The sequence below is a fragment of the Chaetodon auriga genome, chromosome 11 (assembly GCF_051107435.1).
Source record: "Chaetodon auriga isolate fChaAug3 chromosome 11, fChaAug3.hap1, whole genome shotgun sequence".
Classification (NCBI taxonomy): domain Eukaryota; kingdom Metazoa; phylum Chordata; class Actinopteri; order Chaetodontiformes; family Chaetodontidae; genus Chaetodon; species Chaetodon auriga.
The window spans coordinates 24,763,192-24,783,818 of NC_135084.1; the positions used below are offsets into that span (position 1 = coordinate 24,763,192).

The 20,627-nt window shown below is 45.6% G+C and overlaps 1 protein-coding gene across 4 annotated transcripts in view; it reads left to right on the forward strand.

Annotated features, from left to right (window-relative positions):
• The first annotated feature begins 7,796 nt into the window (after nt 1–7,796).
• rtn4b (reticulon 4b) overlaps nt 7,797–20,627 on the forward strand; it is a 30,934-nt gene continuing 18,103 nt past the window's right edge. The window contains exons 1-3 of one of the 4 annotated variants that reach the window (XM_076742687.1): nt 7,805–8,589; nt 16,631–16,684; nt 18,156–20,033. In XM_076742687.1, the coding sequence (XP_076598802.1) occupies nt 8,016–8,589; nt 16,631–16,684; nt 18,156–20,033 (2,506 nt within the window). In that variant the 5' untranslated portion in view covers nt 7,805–8,015. Of the gene's footprint in view, nt 8,590–16,630; nt 16,685–18,155; nt 20,034–20,627 lie in introns of all 4 variants that reach the window. The other 3 variants (XM_076742688.1, XM_076742690.1, XM_076742691.1) reach the window with 3 other exon arrangements.

The window sequence follows — 20,627 nt, forward strand, 5'->3', positions numbered from 1 at the left end:
CTAAAGGCATTAAATACATTTACTGCAGTAAAAAGTACAAAGTGTTCCTCTGACATATGAAGTAAAAGTATAAGTAGCATAAAATGTAAACACTCAAAGTACAAGTACCTAAAAATGAAACTGAAGTTTACTTGAGTAAATGTACTTAGTTACTTTTCCTCACTTTCTCCTGTTCAGGCCGTTGAATCTGGATCTATCCCAGCATGCACTGCACTGCTCATCGTCTATCGCCTGTGAAACCGAACTTTAACCCTCGGGCGAACTTTAGCCCAGACCCAGTTTAACTCTAATCTGAACCGGCAGTCCAGCAGGCGGTACGAAGGCCTCCAAAGTGTCCTCATAAAGCTCGTCCCTGTCACGAGTCCTCACAAGTCCAACAAACCTGCCAACACACACACACAGCAGGTCGAACAGAGAGGCCTTTGTGTGGACGTAGACCTCAATGAGCCACATCACAGTGAACAAACAGACTCCCACCAGTCCATAAACAGAGCCTGCAGCCACAGGAGGCCCACTGTTTACCCAGCATCCTCTCTGTTCTTCTAAAAGTTTGGAAATGAAGCTTTTATTCTGCGCTGACCTCGATCAATAACGCAGATAGACGTGAGCGTAACGTGATGTGTTCAGTGCCCTTCGTCCTGCCGTCTGCCAGCGTTCAGGATCAATACGTGGAGCCCAAAACAATGAACGAGATCAAGCAGAGACACTTTTTAAGAGGGTTCAGACGATCAGTCTGCTGGTCTGTCATCAGCTCTTCATTGTTTGGTTTTTATTGGACCTTGATGTCAGACAGAAGTTAGAATAAGCTGCTTCACGCTCCTCGACAGCTTCTGTTAATTTTCACGTCTGAAATGTCGACTGTCACTAGCAGATTTTGGCTAGCTGGTGTTCGCTAACGCTGAAGCTAAAACTCTCGTGTAAAAGGGTCTCACTCGACGACGATGTCATGCTAACAGACTGAAGCTAAAGCTAACAGGCCCCAGGTAAAGAGTCAGCGTCCTCACCAGGTGATGACGTTGATATAAATATTACTATTTTGTAAAAGTGTAATTAAACCAAAAATGTCTTCTAACAAAGTTTTTTATGTTTTCTGTTTTAAAACATAACCGGACCAATAACACTTAAAAAGAGAGAAAGATGCTGAGGAGTCAGTGCTGACTCACAACCGTTTGGCTCCGTCACAGCATATTGATCTCTGCAGAGTGTGTGTGTGTGTGTGTGTGTGTGTGTGTGTGTGTGTGTGGTGCTGGCCCAGCATGACACAGCTTCTTTCACCCTCCTTTTCTCTCAGGATATTAAAGGACGCGCTCATGTTTTTCAGTGTTTTCCTCCTCAAACACTCTGCAGCTCTTTCACCTTTTAAATCAGAAATATTCTACATGTGTTTTACTGCAAACATCTATTTTATATTTATGATTCTTGACTTTGCAGCACTGGTTTTTCTTTTCTCTCTCTATGTTTATTGTGACCGTTAAACACCAAAATACCAAGGTAAATTCCTTGTACGTGGAAGCCGATTCTGATGTAAAGATGGGAGATAAGCCCCTCGCTCGTTAATCTGAGGTGAATCTGGAGCTTCAGCACTCTGAGTTTGATAAATCAGCCGTCTTCAAGTAACCTGAGTCCCTCTTTGTGTTTCTGTGGTGTCCCTCGTCTCGTTAGCATTTTTCTGAGATGAGATGATATTACAGCTCACAGCAGGTGAAGCTTCACAGCCGACACTGAACGTTATCTCAAGCTCTGATTCTGAGCAGGGTCGTCAATTAACCAGTGAGGCGATCAACAAAAAGCAAATCAGCAATTATGACCGTCGTTAAATGAGTAATTAATTTAGTTAAAAATTATGAACGCCTTCTGGATTTACTGCTTTTCTCTGTTTTATATCATCATAAACTGAATATCTGTTGGTCAGAAAAAACAAGAAGTGTGACGACGTGTCGGACGTTTTACTAAACAATTCATCAGTAATCAAAGTAATGTCTGGGTTTTATCTTCACACATAAATTATGCATTCACACACACACACACACACACACACACACACACACACACACACACACACGTGTCTCGACCCGCCTCAGAAATCTTTCCCATCAGCCTCGTGGCAGCTCTGAATATTTTCCACCAAACCAACAGCAACAATACATTTAATCCATGGAAATATCAGCTGGAATCAACACACACACACGCACACACACACGCTCACACACACACACACACACACACACACACACACACACAGCAGATGCCCATTCCTGATGTAATTTGCTCAGTCATGAGTTAGAGGGGCGGAGACAGACGAGATAAAGCCTGACAGGGGGTGTGTGTGTGAGTGTGTGCGCGCACGCGTGTGTGTGTGTGTTATAAATACTCAGAGTCACAGTAGAGAAAGTGAAAAATGCTGCATAATCCCTCCCCCAACTCTGTCTCCCAGAGGGTTAAGTCGAGGTGTGTGTGTGTGTGTGTGTGTGTGTGTGTGTGTGTGTGTGTGTGTGTGTTTGCTTCTATTTTTGTGGGGATCAATTTGAGTGTCAGACCTTGAAAGCTGGGACATTTCGTCCATCCTCAAAGGGCTGTTTGAGGGTTCAGACTTGGTTTTAGGTCCAGGTTCAGGTCCAGGTCCAGGTTCAGGTTCAGGTTCAGGTGTAGATTCAGGGTTGAAGCTGCTGTTGAGGACACTGGTCATGTGTCCATCATGTGGTTGTGAGTTTTTCTTGGAAATTTGGTGTTTGAGCAACATGGAGGAGTTTGTTCCACAGTTGAAGCTTTCAGATGGAGGCGCCCTGATGGTCTCCAACATTCACTTCATCTGTTGTAATGATGCTTGAGTGAAGGAACATCATGAAGCATTTAGCAGCTAAAGAGCAGATATTTCCACAGAGCTGGAGGAGACCAAAAACAGAGCTAGAAGAGAGAGAAGACAGGACTGACCTTCATCACGGGACACAAACACGAGTCATTCTGTTGTTCTGTAGCTGCTGCATTCACTTCAAAGGTGATGATGTGTTCATGTTTTAATGTGTTCACTGCTGGAAAGTTAAACATCAGGACAGACATTTTTCTTTTTCCTGTTTGGGGACATTTGGGAATTTTTGTCTGTACGAGCACCTGAACACACCTCGATGCGGTCCGCTGTAGGGGATCCGGTCCCTGATCGCAGGTGACGTGTGTCGGACGTCCATTTGGTCCCTGAAGCTCAGTGTCTCCAACGGAAAGACCACGAAGACAAGACTGCTGTACAAGATGAAGCTATTCCTGTCATCCACAGCGTGACAGACGTTGACTCAAGCCTCCCTGTGGTCAGCAGGAGTCTGTCCACGTCCACTGAAACACGCTGTAAACAGTCCAAACTGTTGTTAGGCAACCGTCCCTAATCAGAGCAGCTGCCATCATCCTCAGCCTCCCTGCTGGACGACTAAAGATAACTGTGTGTGTCAGCAGCCTGCAACAAGTGGGTCAATGCACACACACACACACACACACACACACACACACACACACTTCAGTCCTTCTCATTTAGATGTTCTTCTGTCTCTGTTGTCATCGAGCTCATGAACACTAACAGTTCACCTGCAGAATTCAGATTATTGATCCAAACTCTAAATCAGTGAGTTCAGTCATGGTGAGTTATCAGCAGCAAAGGAAGTGATGAACTCATGAACCAGTAATATTGTAAAATGGGCCATGTGGTATTACTACTTTTCCTGAAGTAACAGATTCCTCCTCCTCTGTTAAGATGTGGGCAGCTTATGTTCACATGCTGAAACTCTGCTGCTTTGACATTCACTCGCTCTGCAGGGAAACAGCTCGGCTTTGCTCTGGACGGAGTGAAACAGGAGAAAAGCTGAATTTACAGAAGCGGCCGTCTTAATGTGGCTGCAGCCTGATGAAGGAGACGCTGCAGAGCTGGGATCAGCTGACTGGAGCGGAGCAGATGTTTGACAGCAGGTGTGAACGAGGAGCCGACGGAGCAGCAGCAGAACGGACTCGGTGACTCAGTCTGTGCTGATAGTGACTCAGCATCCTCCAGTCAGCTGACCGCTGCCTCCAGCACACTGTGCACGCTGAGCGGAGGCTGCATGCTGCAACCTGGAGGCAACACCGCCGCCGCAGCCACGGTGTTCACGTCTTTTTAGGGTCACGAATCGGGTGAAGTGCCTTTCAAAACACAACAGTGGTCTTTGAATATTACAGATTCCCTCAGGGGCATGGCACACCTGTCGTCCTCCACCTGTCCAAGCAGAGGAGGGATGTCCTTCACTTCCTTCCAAGGTGCAGAACTGAAAAAGTCTGAACAGGTCAAACTGCAGCATCACTTCAGGTGTCAGACCTGCCGTCATCCCTCACCTGTCCACCAGACATCTCACCTGACTCCCACATCCACCTGCTCACATGTTGACCTTCTCAAACCACGCCCACCTGCTGACACACCTGCCTCTCATTACCTCATCCCTCCTTCAGGGTAGAGAACCAGCTCAGCCTTGATCCTCAGTTCAGGTGAGTTGTTTTCAGGTGTTTAAACTACCTGAATGTTCTGTCAGAGCAGAGCTGCTGTCCGCTGCAGTAATCAGTGATGTCATCGTTACAGCCTCCCTCCACTCAGAAACAGACTTTTCTTTCTGTTCGTCGACTCAGATGTTTAACTTGTGAACTGTTTGAACTTATTAGCAAACAGTATCAACATGATGATCGATCGGAGTCGTGTGTGTGTCGCCTGATGAAAGTCAGTCCACTCTTCTCTCTCTTTTAGCTCTGCTTTTGGTCTCCTCCACCTCCTGAGGGAAATATTTGGTGGTTAAATGCTGCACAGTGTTCACCAGCTCGTCTCTGACTGTGTCTGCTGCTGTTTGCTGCTCAGAAGGTCGAGCTCAGAGGCTTTTCGCAGCTTTTTCATTTGATTTTGTCATAAAAACATTGATTACAGCCGTGAAAGAGCTGGAGCTCCCGAGCTTGTATGCAGTGGTAACCATCCACAGGCTGAAGGCATATCAAATTACTACAATACCCATGAGCCTCAGTGGCTATGCAGACAGAAAGACCTGCATTTCAGCTCACTGTTAAAATCTCCTTTACAAACTCCAAAGGTAAAATCCTGCTTTTACATGAAAGCATGAGTCAGAATAAGCTCAGACAGAACAGTCGAACAGTCACAGGAGACACGTTACTGCACTGAGGGTTATGTATTAGGGTGGTGTGGTATTAGTACTCTTACTGTGGTAAAGGCTCTGAATTCTTCCTCCACACACACTCACTCACTACAGATGATGAGCTGAATCAGACTGAGCTGGACTGGAACTTCAGACCTTGCTAACAGGCTCCCAGTTTGTCATCCACACAGCACAACACGAGTCCTCACATCTTGGCTTTCATCTCCTGTGTCTTTAAATAAAATACTCAGATATGTGAGGGACCTCCTGCTTCCTCAGACCTTCTGGTCCAGGTGTAAAACTACACCTTTAGTGCTCAGCTCAGAACAGGAAGTCGCAGTCATTCAGTCAAACTAGTTTCAGTATTTCTAAGCTTTCAGACTCTGTGTCTCATTTTTGTCTTCGTCAGAGTAAGTCATTGTTTGGACTCATCAAAATCCCCTTCCCGGACCCAGAAACACATATATGGTTGTGGTGGGTTTCCCTCTGACCTCTCACTGTCTCTCTCTCACATTGTCATATGTTGGTCTTTGCATCTCCGCAGCAGCCACACATACTTACAGCCATATATATTCCTGTTATATATAGACTGGGCCTGTCATCAGTTTACTGTGTAACTCTATATGTCCGACTGAAGCTGAGCTCCCTGATCGTCCACTACAGCTTCCTGCTTCCCTTCAAAACCAAAGTTTTACCTTCAGTTTTCTCTGACACTTCATTGATCTCTGCAGACAAACTGGGATGAAAACAAAGAGACAAGTTTCAAAAGTGTGAGACAAATAACATTTAGTTTTAGTTTTGAGGGAAACATCATGACCAACTTATGCTTTCTATGAACATACTGTTAATTAACTGGCAAATCATAAAAATGGTGATCCTGGTTCTGTTCAGGGACGTAAAGCACTGAGTTGATGTTGAGGACAGATCACGGTCTGTTTGCATACAGAAAAAGTCAGCAGGGACTTCACACATAAGATTTTTTTATTAACATTTGACCAAAATCACCATCTTCCCCTCAGCTTCACCAACGTGCTTTCGTTGTAAACTGAACATGTTATTGTCACTGTGAACATGTTAGCATGCTGATGTTAGCATTTAGCTCAAAGCCTCACGGAGCTGCACATTGCTGCAGAATAGCTGAACCATTCAATCTTTCATTAAAGTGATTTATTGCTGTTATTCATTTGTGTTTTTGTCTTGTTTTCTTGTTTTAAATGCTGTTACTGCCTTTCAATCTCATTATTTTTAAAGTCATTCATCCACTGTTGCTTTGGCTGCACCGGGACGCTCCCAGGTCCTGTTCAGACCTGCTTGGATCCACATGCTGCTCATCCAGTATGTTTCTAGGTTTTGTTGAGTCAGGCTGCAGCTCATGCATCGCTGTGTGACTGAAACGCGTCTCAGGTCAGTGAACCAGTTAAACGACAAGGCATTGAAACATTTTTCATTCTTTGTCTTATTCTTCGAGTTCTGATTTAAGTCAGAATGTTTCAGGTTTCAGTGTTTTATTCAGACGAAGATCACACGTCAGAAAAGCTGGTCAGAATTTTAAATGTCACCCAGTTTTTCAAGCGAGTTTCAGCTGCCACTGCCAGCTTCCTGAATGCAGCATTTCTCTGAGGGCTTGTGAAACTGTGATTAGTCATCCTCGGCTGTGGTTCCGTTGCTTCATGGGGTGTCCTACAAGTCTTTTTTTAAACAGGCAACGTGTGTCCTGTGGTGGAGAGTTACTGCATAGATTACTCAAATGCTGTATTTTAGTGCAGCACAGACTCCACTCCACTCCACTCCACTGCCACAGGCTCCATGTGCTTTACTCGAGTGTTTCCATTTTATGCAACTTTCTACTTCACTACATTTAAGACCAAAATGTTGCAGTTTTCCTACATGTTTTGATTGTTTTAGTTGCTAATTCATTTAAATCTTAATGTTCTTGATACCCTCCGACCACAGAACACAGTGTCCTGGCTGAGACTTTCGTTGCGTCCCCCTCACTTCCTGCCATGTTTCCACTATCAAACCTCCAATGAAGGCTTCAAATCTGTAATATATCAGCCTATAAATGAGAATGCATTGATACAGATTCCAATGCCAAACAGTATAAAGCAGTTAGAATTACATCCACTGTGAACAGCTTCAACATTACTGCTTAAACCTTAGCCCAGTGCACATTAAAACTACCTTTGTAACAAGTACTTTAACTTTTGATACTTTAAGTATATTTTGTTGGTAATGGGCTGCCTGTGTACTCTCAGTAAGAATTTTGAAGTATGAAGAATACTTTTACACTGTGGTAAGTCTATTGAAGTAAAACTTCCGAATACTTCTTGCAGTACTGCATCTGTTACCGTGAGCTGGCTGTGCATAGCAGGAGGAGTCAGCGTAAAAAAAGAGAGGAGTTGGTTAAAGTTATGTAAGGAGTGCCCTGCTGGAGCAGGAGCGCTGTCAGAACAGGAGGACTGACTGAACTCCCTGCTCCTCTTAAAGTTTTACAGATGGTTTGATGGAGGAGGCGCCCCAAACGGCTCCTCGCTGGTGGGCGGGGTCCTGTCTACTTTGACACTCTCTGATTGGCCAGAGGTCACGTCACTTGGGTGTTAAGCCGCAGGTAATTGGTCAGCGGAGTTCCCCTCTTCTCCTTCTCAACTTCATCGTGTCCATCTCAGACTCGGGTCCGACTCAGTGGCGACTGTCGTGTGGCGCACTTGTCCAACTTCGTCCGGTGTCAAAAGCAGACTTACCGGAGGGAGTCACCGGTGCGGTTTCACATCTCACCCGACTGGAAGTTAGTTACAGGAGGCAACCGAGCCAAAACTCACCGGATCTGAAACTTTTTCCACCTCAGAAGACAGTTTTGAAAAAAGGAAAATGGCAGACAGCGTGGAGCATGAAGTCTCTTCCACCACTCCTCTGTTCAGCGAGGCCGTGCATCACTACCAGGCCGAGCCGGACTCCGAGCTGGACCAGCCCAAACAAGACCTCTTCAGCGTGGATGACATTGTGGACTTGGTCGGCGGGGCTCGGGACGCTTTGGACCGGCACATAGCTGAAGATAGTGCGCCACATGAGTTCACAGAAAGTTCCTTCGCTCCTCCAGAGGACCAGATAACGTTACCAGAGCCTGTCCACGTATCGGAGCCGGAACCGGTGTCGGTGCCAGAGGTAACGTTAAAGGAGCCTGAACCGGAGCCTGCGATTGCAGACTCCACCAGCTTTTCTTTTGTTCCCGATACTCCCTCAGTTGCCGAGGAGCCTGCAGTCGCCCCCAGAGCCGAACCCGAGAGTACAAAGATCGTACCGGAGCCTTGGGCCGCCCCCAAGCCAGAACCTGCCCCGGAGAGCGACGCCCTCCCAGCGGCTGAACCCCGGAAAACAGCCCCAGCCTCCGCAGAGGCAGCAGAGCAACCTGCGGTGACAGAGGAAGCACCGGCTCCAGCATCATGTGAGTGTCTAAACGGAAAATATACGACGAATTAGCACAGGAGCGCGTTTTCAGCGATTAAAGCAGATAATTAAGTCAGGTTTTTATCACCGGAACGAGTGAGACGTATCTTAACGGGATTTTAACGGTATTTTTCCATCTGAACGGTTTAACGTGTCTGCACGTCTGAGCCAGGTTAGCATCGTGTGCTTGACCAGACGCAGACATGAAGATAAATAAGCTGGTTAAACCGCCTTTGTCGGTGCAACCATCTTTGTTCACCAGAATACGTGAACTAGAATTGTGTTCAAAGTGTCATTTGTGCAGATTGTTGAGTTAAACAGGTCCGTCACGGTGAGGTTAGCCGGTTAGCGGGCTAGTGATGCTACCCTGAGGGGAGCGGGTGGTCTTCATCGTGAGGCTGACCTGCTTTTTGGCAGTTTGATTTACTCTGAATGGGAAAAATGCACTTTTACCCAGACGTGGAAACATGGTTTGAAAAAAGAAGCCATGTTGACTCTCTCTGACAGTTTGCCGCTGAAGAAGCTAACAGATTAGCTTCGGTTTGCTGTGTTGTAGAGATGCGGCCCACCTGTTTTGACAAATAAACGGCAGGAAGCATAATGTGAACGGTGGACTGGATGTGCTGGCATTGCATCATTTAGACGTCGACCATGTTTTAACAACGTGCTCCATTAACCCAGTGTCTGTCACTTATTTTTAAAGCGTTTTACACGAATATATTTGCTTATCAAACCGTTGTAGGTGTCATTATTGTGTCAGACTGAGCTGCGCCCATCTGCTCCTCGCCTCTACCCGCTGCGTGCCCGCTGTTGCTAACGTTTGTTGCTAACCAAGTTCCATTATCGGACAGACTTTTCCATCGCTTTTTCAGACTCAAATAGCTAAGAAAAAACGCCCTTAGACGTTAAAAAGTGTCCAGGCTACATCACTTCCACGTAGTGCAAAGCTCAAGAGCGGGGCTAACGCCCGATGGTGTGAGGTTTCTCTTGTCCGGATCTGTTATCAGGTTGACTTGAGTGCTCCCATGTAAAATGGCGTTATAACATAATACGTTGTTCACCTGAACTCTCGTAATTCTAAAGAGGACGAGGCTATTTGAGATTAGCCTTCATATTTAGGCGGATTAAAGAAACGAGGTAGTATGTTGGGCATGGAACGTCCGATAATGGAAGCAGCGCTAGCAAAGCACGGCGTACCAAAGCTGTAACCCGGAGATTAGTCACAACAAAGGAATCCGCTCTGCGTCCACTCCCTGTCTGCTCCCCAGCGTTTCCACACCGTCGCCAGACAAATGTCAACGCCTTAAATCAGTGCTGCATTTTTTTATTCTGGTGCCAGCCTGCGCTCGGTCATTCAGCCCCCATCTCCACCCAAACCAGCACCCTCAAATCCGAAAGCAGTTTAGTTGCAGAGGCCTGTGAGCCTCCTCGTGCCTCCTGTCAGCTGCCATCACCGCTGAATGCCGCACCACTGGCGTTTTCTCTAATGTTTGGCCTGATGGTCATTTGAGGAGGTGTGTATTTTCAGCTGATGCTGCTGTTGTTGTTTTATTGGGATGTAGCCGGGAGCAGGTAAACAGGCCGTCTTGTCTCTGCCTGGGATGGGAGGCAGCAGAGAGGCAGGGTGGGGCTGCCTGGCAAGGCCACTGATGGAGGTGGATAAACCGGAGCTCCAGCTAAAACATCGCAGTCACCAGTCTGAACAAAAGACCAATTTGTGAAGGAAACTGTTCAAAGAAAATGACCCTCTGATTGAGTTTTATGTTCATTTTCATTAAAAATGATCAGCTGCAACCTTGTTGATACTTAACAAAAAGCAATCTGAGTCCAAAAACCTGGAAGCTGTCAGTCAGTGTCTGTCAGATTGATCATTTTTCTTCACTTATTCTCTAATTTAAGAGTTCATTGAATCTAAACTTTTCTCTTTTTGTTTGCTTGTTTTGTTCAATTTAAAAATGGCTCTAGAGGGAAATGTCTGCATATATTCCTTAAAGTAACAGATCATAAAAAGTACAGTCACATCGATTAATTGATATTAAAAAAAAAAAGACTCACTGATTACTCGTTAAAGTAGTTTCTGAAGCAGAAATGACAAAGATTTAATGGTTCCAGCTCCTCAAATGTGACAGTTTGCTGCTTTTCTTGGTTTTACTTTCTAATAAATTGGATAGTTGAGGGTTTGGACTGTGAATGAAATCCAGCCCCAGTAATTAGTCTGTCACATTAACGATGTCTGCCATGCAAACGAATAGCTTTGTCAGGCAGATACGATCGTACCCACGTCCTCTCTCTGCTGTCTTTTTTATCTCCTCTGAACACCGAGTCTGATCTGATGAGTCCTGCTGTGACTTCACATCACGAAGATTTATGTCGTCACCCTGAAAAAGGTGTTTGAAGTGAGTTTTCGGGCCCTCTGTCTGTCCCGTCAGACGGCGTGACTGACAGGCGGCTGAATCGGCCGTCACCGCTGGCCTACATCTTATTTTTGGGTCACCTACATCCGTCAGTGTGTATTTGTGAAGAGCTCATGATGTGGTCAGGTGGATTAGATGGAGAGGGGAGATGTCGCAGAGGCTTAAGTGTGTGTGTGTGTGTGTGTGTGTGTGTGTGTGTGTGTGTGTGTGTGTGTGTGTGTGTGTCTGTCCAGTGTTGTTGTTTTCTCTGTATCCTGGTGAAGCTGGACATTAGCAGCGTTAAGTGCTTCAGAGTCAGACCCCTCCACCCAAAGCAGCGACACTCGCCTTCGCTCTGTTGTTTCTACGCTGCCAGCACAGCAGCTGGCTTTTCGGTCTACAAGTGAGACAAATTCCTAAATATGATGAGAACCACATGTTAATCTGCTTTTAATCCGGCCTCTTATCGCTGTGATAAGCGCAGAGATTTCCAGAGCCGCGTGGTGAAAGACGATACTCAGCTTTGTTGTGCTGATTCATCACTTTAAGGCTGATTTTAGGGCCTTAACGCTGCTCTGAGCGAGCTTTTTATGTTAAAAAGAAAATCAGCCATCTTATCGGCCAGCAGAACCAGTGGAGCAGGAAGTGGTTCTTTCACAAACGTGAACAACAAAGCTTCATTTTTAGCCGAGAAAAAATCTTCTTACTGCCACCAGAAGTGTTTAGAAGCCCTTCTGTGTCTGTCTGTGATTTAATATAAACAGCATCAAAAACAGTGGAAAAAAGGCCAAATACACCGCACACACACACACACACACACACACACACACACGTTTCTGACCTTAATGAATGAACTAATGGATTATCTTCATTTACACTGCGCTGTTGGCTAAGACTGTCTTACTGTCAGAGGAACAGGCTGAGGGTTCAGTAAATGGATGAAAAATGATCAGTCAGGCCTCATGACTCTTAATCACAGCTAAAACAGGTCTGATCAGTCAGGAACAGGCACGTTATAAATATTGATAAGTGTTCACAGACTGTGGGCTGAAACGCACAAGAAGCCTGATTCTCCTTTATAATAATTCACTGCATGTTTACACTCGAGTAGGCAAACTCATTAAATCTGTGACGATGAAGATCAGCGTATAAGATGAGACTGTTTCCTCTGTAGCAGCGACAGCAGAGCCGGAGCTCGAGGTTCAACGTGGATAACAGAAGTGAACATTATTACCATCCTGGAAGACTTTGGCTCATTTTCAGCTCGCTCTGTAGACGACGCAGATCAGTTCAGCCGTTACTGCAGAGTGTCTGTGCAGATAACGTGCAGCTTGGTTTGGTTTGGTTTGGTTTCGCTGGAGGCCAGGCTCTGCACACAGGAACAGATTGAGTAAATGAAACAAAGCTGAATCACAAACAGCGTTGTGATTTGTGCGAGCTCTTTTCCACAGAGCCGCTAGCTGTTCTTAAATGTGTGTTTTTGTTACGTAACTGTCAGCGTTGTAGATGGAGGCTGCAGCAGAGACGGTGAGACGTCGCTGCAGATGTTCTGTCTGTCATTGAACTAACCAGCAGGAACCAGAGTAACCTGCTCAGGTTAGGCAGAGATTGACGTTACCTGCTTTGGTGTTTTTTAAACCGACAGGAAGCAGAGAATCGTACATTGAGTTCTTTGTTTTACAAGATGGCAGCAGGTGAGTCGTACATCAGTGTCGAGCTGTGGGGCGTTCCTCGGGATTCTTAGAGCTGAAGGAGGAGAACGTACCTGAGTGTGAGGAGCAGTAAAGCTGGCAGAGTGGGAGGTTTGACTCCCACCAGGGCCAGAGACAACCCAGCTCCTGCACAGCGGCTTGATTGTTTATCAGGATCGATGTGGCAGCGTTACGAGGCTTCAGCTCACAGTTATCTTCATTACTAATTCATCTACAGACTGTTTTTTTTTTTTGGTTTGTCTAATGGTTTGGTCTGTAAAATGTCAAAGAATGGTTGAACAGTGAAGACTGAATACTGTTTTTGGGGACATGCTCCTCCATAATAGAGAGCTTCTGCAGCACATATTAAAAATGCTGCCACAGAATGCAAGAACGTATTTCGACACGCTAATGAAACACTGGTTTGTGTGGAATTATTGATTTGTAAAATGAATCAGTGATTTTCTGATGACGTTCCCGTTCGTGGTCCAGTCCTCCAGCTGCTGCCGTCATGTCATTCTCTACTTTTAACTGAGGACAGTAGAGGCTCCTAAAACCGGTCCACAGGGGGAACCTGATCCGGCTCTGCTGATGTCTGATGTTTTCACGTCCTTTAGTTTTAGTTTTTAATGAAGCCTGATGACGAGCAGCTCTGATGGCGAGCATGTCCTCCTGTGCTGTGGTGCATGATTACACTCAAAGTGTAACCACCGCGAGCTGAACCAAGCCTCACGTTACCGAGGCTGACCTCCAGTCCCGACCTCTTCAGCTGATCTTTGACCCTTCGTGTCAAAGGACTCAGTTGGACTATTTGCAGCATGTCAAGCAAAGAGCAGGTGCAGAGAGGAAGAGCTGCTTCTGTGGGTTTCTTAGGTTTGTTCAACAGCTTGAGCTGAAATCTGTGGCTTCATGTTCATCTGTCCTGAAGCTGAGAGCTCACCGTGAAGGTCCAGAGGATCCTCCTGCTGCTGACTTCTTCTGGATCGTTGGAGCCCGACAGACTGTAATCAGACATTTTGATATTTAGATAATTAGATGTTTGGCTTTCTTAAATCATTCTCATGTTGTTTTGTGTTGGGGAGGGTGAAGGTTGTATTTTGGCCAATCATCTGTCACAGAAGCTTTAAGAGTGGTCCAACTGGTACATGTCAATGGGAACAACACCGGACCTGTTAATCACTAAAGAAGAAGAATTTTTAACAGGCAGAGTCCAAAAAAACCCAACATCAATCAAAAACCAGCCTCATGTAAACACAGACAGGTATTATCTCATTTATCTGATATTTAATCATCAAAGGAAGCAAATTGCAGCTACAGTTAAACTAAATTAAACATCAGATTGGAATTTAAACCAGTCAAATGCAAAGTTTAGGTTGTACCTGAGTAATTATCAGCAAATATGACCAAAATGTGGAGGCCTGAACTGGTTTCATGTGCCTGCAGCCAGAAGAAGCGTCTGCTCTTCACAGCTATGTTTAGGATGCCGTGTGATGTTCACTCTAATCTGGTTACGTTTGCTCACGATGGCCCAGTTACAGCTGTGTGCTGTTTACATCTCAGTCTGCTCACCAACGACAGCATCTACACTTTATCTTCAATTACAGCCTGAATTTGTGTTTTAAGACCTTTTTCAAAAATACAGAAACACTTTTTAAAAAGCGTCACCCTACCCAGAAGTTTTGATACGGACGTGAAATCTTCTTCTGGCGTTTGTACCCATCACAAACACATACGACACGTCTGAGCAGAAGCATCGGTACAAACACAGCCGCTGAGTGTGTGTGAGAGGCAGCCTGTGGTTCAGACTGAACCGAGACGCTCTGGATTAGATGTCCAACAGGACTGTATTAAGGTGGAGACGTTATTCAGCTCCAGTTGTTTGAGTGTCACACTGGTTTACAGCCGGCTGCTGTCGTTCATTGTGTGTTAAAAGTGTGTCTTATCGCTTCCATCCTGCAGGTCTTCTTCGTGGCTGGAAGCTAAACCTCGACAGCAGAGGTAACCAAACCGAACGGCCTAAGAACAATCAGTTTGGCCTGATGATTATCAGATTATGAATCAGCACAAATTTGATGTTACCTGATTCTCTGAAGCTCTGCATGTCAGTCAGGCCGATAAGTTTGATAATCAACTCAAGCTCGATTTCTGCAGATTTTTGACTGATCAAAGCTCGATTTTTGTTCTTTATTCTCACCTGAAACGATGTGTTTTACTTTGTTCATCGACATCACATCAGCAGATTCTTTTGAGAACATTTACCTGTTGATAACCTGAGGAGTGGACGCGTCCCATCCTGCTTCCTGTTCAGAATGGAGCTGCTTCAGTAGAAACAGCGCTCTCTTATCTGCTGCTGGTGGTCTGGTGCCTTGCTTAAGAGCACCTCCGCAGTACTCGTCACTTTCTCTTCCTGTCTGCTGTCCTAATGACTTCTGGGATCAACTTGTTTGTCCACAGGTTAAATACCTGCTCTGTGGCATGTACTCGAGATCATCTGCTAATCTGCCCCTGTGTAACTACAGTTCCCACAATGCTCTGCAGGATATAAAGAGGAATTTCCATGAAGTCAGTCAGGTTCAGTTTTTTTAAAATCTTATATTTGGTTATAATTTGGTAAATTGGCACTGACAGCATGAATTCTGATGAAAAACCATATCCCGCTTTATTGCCAGCCAGAAGGTTTCTCAGGTGGGAACTTAACGACTGAACCAGGTCTTTAGATCCTTTTTTGCCTTTGAGTTACAACGATCTGAAAATCAGAGTTGATCTGAGGGTTGTTGAGCTGAGTGAAGGACTCCTTCACCTGGTCGTCTTTGTGTGTTAGATCGTGTTGATATTGTGATGATATCTGGTGTTATTTCTCTGTTTCTGCATCATTCTGAGAAGAAAGTAGTGCCATGTAGTTGGAGAAACTTTCTTCAGTTAAGGAAGTCCATAACATAGTTAAAGTAGTTGTTCGAGGGTTTCTGGAGTTTCCCACTCTGGACTTCTGCATTTCGTAGTTTTCTCCCACGTGTTAATGAAATAGAATTGAGTTCATTCGGTTAAAGAACCAGAAACGGCCTGGCTTCAGCGTCCTGTCCTCACTCTCATTCAGCTCAGTTTGCCTTTTAACACCATCTGCTTTTCGGCTGAACTAACGAGAGCTCTGAATGAAGTTTTGGCAGCATCGCTGAAGCCATGCTGACGTGTCAAAATGTGCTGCGGCTACGCTAGCAGCTGCTGAAGCTTTGGAGGTTTTGTTGTACAACACTTTTGTATCATTTGGATGATGTGATCCAGGTTTCTGTTTGGGGTAAGGAGCATGTATGCATTGTTTGGTATGTGGCTGAGAAGCCTGTGTTGCGCCCTTGTTGCTCTCTTCAGTCAAATCTGAGGATTACAAAGCACTAAGCACGAGCACCTCCTCCTCCAGAGGGGGATTCTTCCTCTTGTCGTGTCTCATCGTGACAGCTGTCTCTCTGTATGCTTTCAGCCTTCTCTACTGTCTCCATAACAAACCGTCGTGTCGTCCTATGACACTGACATTCTGTCTGTTCTGTCCCCTCGTGACCAAACCAAACCTCGAGCCTTTAACAAACGCTCACATACCAGAGAGAAGTTGTTGAGTAAACTATGCAAACACGCAGTATCTCTGTCAGCCTGGTTTGACAGCTTTAGCTCTGTGCTAACGGGCAGGCCAGAGTTTTCACGGGAACAGTATTTTGAAAGTAGGCTGAGAAAACCCTGCAGGCACCTGTGTGTCCCCCTGTTGGCTTTTCTTAACTACACTGATGTAACACAGAGAAGCTGTGATTAAGACGTCCCAGCTGAGAATTTCATGTTAAACTAACTCATTATGTTAGTTCAGGGTCATTTGTAATAGATAGGATCTCTGTCTCTTCCCCTGGTTTTCCTTTTCTGGGCTGACAAACTGACTAAATTCACTTTCTGCTGCTTTCTCTGGTTTCTTCCACAGATGTACCTTCTCCTTCTAAAGCTCAGCCTCATCCTCTGATGCAATTCCCTACAGGCAAGTTTCCTCTGCTCGCTGTGTTTCCCCGTCCTCGTCTTTTCTTTTCCTTCATCACGTCTTTAGTTCACCAGCCTCCTGTTTGTCATTGGAGTGGCAAAAATAACCCATTGCATGCAAGAAGCTGTACATTTTTGTCACCTATAACAGCATTTTCATAGGATGCTTGTGGATTTGTTTGAGTATCTTTGAAAGACTAAATTTAGTGTTTGACTTCGCTTGTGTTTGTGTTGCATTTTGACTCACATGTGATTGTTGTTGTAGAATAGACTGACATGAACTTACAAAGTATAGTTGTAGAGGAATAATGATTCTCCTCAGTGATTGACAGGCCTGAAACAATATTGGTGTTGATATTTTGAAAAAGGTCTTTGAGAGGAATCATTATCTACTGTCACTTAACAGTTTGTGTTTGTAAGACACTCTGGGCATGGATTATTTGTGCCAGATCTGGGGCAAAAAAAAGATTTTACCACCATGCATCAAATCATGGTGGTAGACCAACACCAGACAAATGCTGTCAGATCTTGACTGTGGAAGATAGACTGCTCTTCACCTGTTTGATTCCAAAAAACAAAACCGACTCTTAAAGCTTGAAAGGCCTGCTTGAGGTGATTTGCCTTTTCCAACACTCAAGAGATAGATTTCATATTTTTACAAGGCCTTATTGTAGGTTTGGCTGCTACATTATACTCAGAACATTGAGAAATGAAAATTGGGCCACACTAATAAGTCAAGTAGGGCAACAGCTGGACAGTACAGGTCCCAGCTGACATACTTTGAATAGAAAACAAACACAATTTTTCGATCGAGAAGTCACTACCACAGTGTCCCCGGGTTCTCAGTCAGAACCAATCGGAACTGAGATGTAGCAATGTATATTCTCCCTACCTCCGCCCTTTTGTCGAAAATTGGTCACTTCATTGGCTACAAAAAACTAAATAGTGACAGGCATTATGCAAACTCAATGCCTCAGTCTATGCTGAACACACACGATTTATCCACTTTTACAATTTACATGTTATCCTCAGGTGTGAGTAACATGAAGTACAGACGGGTCCTCAGGAGCAGGACTGAGACCCACGGCTGTAGTGCATTGTGAAGCGCAGTACTGCACAGGGTGTGTAATGTGTCATCACCACTAGTTGGCAGTACAAACATAATTGTTAGACTTAGTTGAAAACTTGCATTTTTCTTCTGTTGCATTGAAGAAATGGCACGAAACTGACACAAATATAGGACCCCTTTGACTGGCGGATATAATGTTCATACTGTCAGTCTTTTCGGAATAAATAGAACAGATAAGTGATGTATCAAACTGTGTGTGAGCGGTCTACCAGCCACAGCTAACCTTTTTGTAGCACTTGTCTGGTCCTAATGGTTCTCCCCAGGTGTGGTGGGCACTGTAAGGAATGGAGTATGTCTTTGATATGTGCTGTATTGCATTCTCCCTCCTCCCTCTCTACTCAAGCACTTGGGCAGAAGGGTGATTCCCCTGCTCCCATCTCTCCTCTCTCCCCTCTTCACTCCCCCGACTCTCTGGAGGAGCTCTCTCTGACCGAGAGTCCCAACCAGCCCCCTACTTCGGGATCTGCTGCACCCTTGGGCACCTTCTCTACTGAACCCCCCACTTCTCATTCCAAGGACATGCCTTGGGTGGGTGAAGAGGGTGGCACTGGACCGGGCCGTAGTAAGAATAAGGAAGACCTTCTAGATCCGTTAGCTGGTCCATACCTGAGTTTAGGGAAAGACCCAGGGCCTCACAATCCGTGTGAAGACAGCGGAGTTTCCTTTTCACCTGAGGAGAAGCTGATTAGCTCAGACAGGTCCTCCACTGGCCCCTCCCCTGTGAATCCCCAGATGATGGTCCCTGAGTCTCACCTTGCCTCCTCTAACCCAACAGAGCACTGGGATTCACCTTTCCTAGCATCTCAAGACAACTCCAAGGTCTCCATGGATCCCTTCGCCAAGGACACAGCTCCCATTAGCTCCTCCAGGTATGAGCAGGACCTGCACAGCAACCAGTCTGATGAAGATGATGACTTGATGTACGAAGTGAAGAAGAATAATAACCCATTTGAAGGCTATTCCCCACTGGCGGACAGTGGCTACTCCCATTTTGGGGACTCCAAGTCTGACAGCAGGGCCTCAAAAATGTCAGAGAGTCCCACTCCAGATCTGGTCCAGTATGGCCAGACTGGAGAAACCCAGGATACTCCACCATCTTTCTTAGATGAGGGGAAAACATTTGAGACAAGCAAGATGGCCGCTGACTCACTCATGCAGTCAGTGAGTCAGTTCTCATGTGGTCTTAAAGGTGATGATGAAGAGGAAGAGGAGGATTCTACTCTGCCGCCATCACTTCCAGACATCCTGAAGTCTTCTCCACTCAACCCTGACAAAATCGACTCTGGTTCCTCAGAGGGAAGCCCGGAGGAGCAGAGTCCCATTCTTGAACGGAAGATGATGGAGTCACCCAACCCTCCGATCAATCTGTCTGCTAACAACCCGTTTGCCTTTGATGCTAAAGTGTCCCTGCTAAAGGAGATGACTGAGGAGATGGAAGTGAGAGCAGCCGACAAAGCAAAAGTTGAAGACGACAAAAACTTTGGTGCATTTGATCTTGTCAAAGAGGCAGAGGAAACCACCCCCACTAAGGTCAAAGAAGAGGAACCTGTGAAGATCGAGCAGAAAGATTGGTTTTCAAGCCATGATTCTCCCAAAATGACCGAAAAGTTTGAACCACTTGACTTCCAGAGCAAGAAGACCCCTGCTGAGGACTCCGATTCAGAGTCGCCAACCGCAGACTCCTTGTCTCCAGTCCTGGAAGCCATGGCTAAGAATCCCGCCAGTTTCCAGGTGGAAACTGAGAAGAAGGACCTGACAATGGAGGTGGAGGAGCCAGAGGTGGCTGAGGAGGTCTCTGAGCATGAGGTCTCATCTGAAGAGTTTGAGTTCATTGAGCGACCACCAAGGGGAGTTATCGATGAGTTTCTTGAGGCTCTGGATACTTCCAAGTTTGCCTCTGCCAAGCCCCCAGAGATCCCCATGGATGATGATCTAAGCTTTGGGCCGAAAGACGTGACTCCAGTTTCTGCTCCACCTGTGACAAATGTAGCCCTGCCCACGGAGGTTGAACAAGAAACACCGAGTCAGAGCTCCTATCGCCTCCTCACCCAGGCATCCCCCCAGAAGAGCAAGGCAGAGCTTGAGAAGCTCGATATTCAGCAGCCTCCACCCCAAGCTCCGCTCACCCATTCCCCTGTTGGCAAACCAGAGGAGGCGGTCGCCAAGAAGAGCGTGGAGGGCGGCAAAGTGTTTAAGATGCCAAATGTGAACATAAGAGCAGGTAAAATAAACCAGTTCCGGCATGGAAACCCCCCCCCCCCCCCACATCCTCCTCAGTTTTCACTGGCACCTCCATGTTCATCGGCATAATTATCATCCTCATGCTTTTATTCTCCTCAGTTATTTTCAACCAACCTGCAGCCAGTTTTCACTTTAGATCCCATCACTTTCTCCTTAGTGTCACTTTCCTTTCTTGCATCGTCCCTTTTTGCATTTTGTTTCCGAGTTAACTCCTGCATTTTGTACAGTGTGGTTTCATTTGTGTGGTTGTGTTCCATTGTGGTTCAACCTTTGCTTTTGCTGCATTTTGTGCATTTGTTTCATCAGAATAACATCATTTCCTTTTACCCGATCACTTTGTTTTATTTCATTTCTCTTAATTTTTCACATTTTAAGATGTGGTAAGTAAAATGCTACTTTTAATGTTATTTTTCTTAATCTGTTGAAAACCTGAGCTCCTTTCACTGTCTTTTAAAAAACACACCAAAAGACATTTCATACGTGATGAGCAGAGGTGAGACATCGTTAAATCAGCCACAGACGCTCGTACAGGCGTTTCTATTTGCTCTCTGAGCGTCTTTGCTGTCGAATTGAA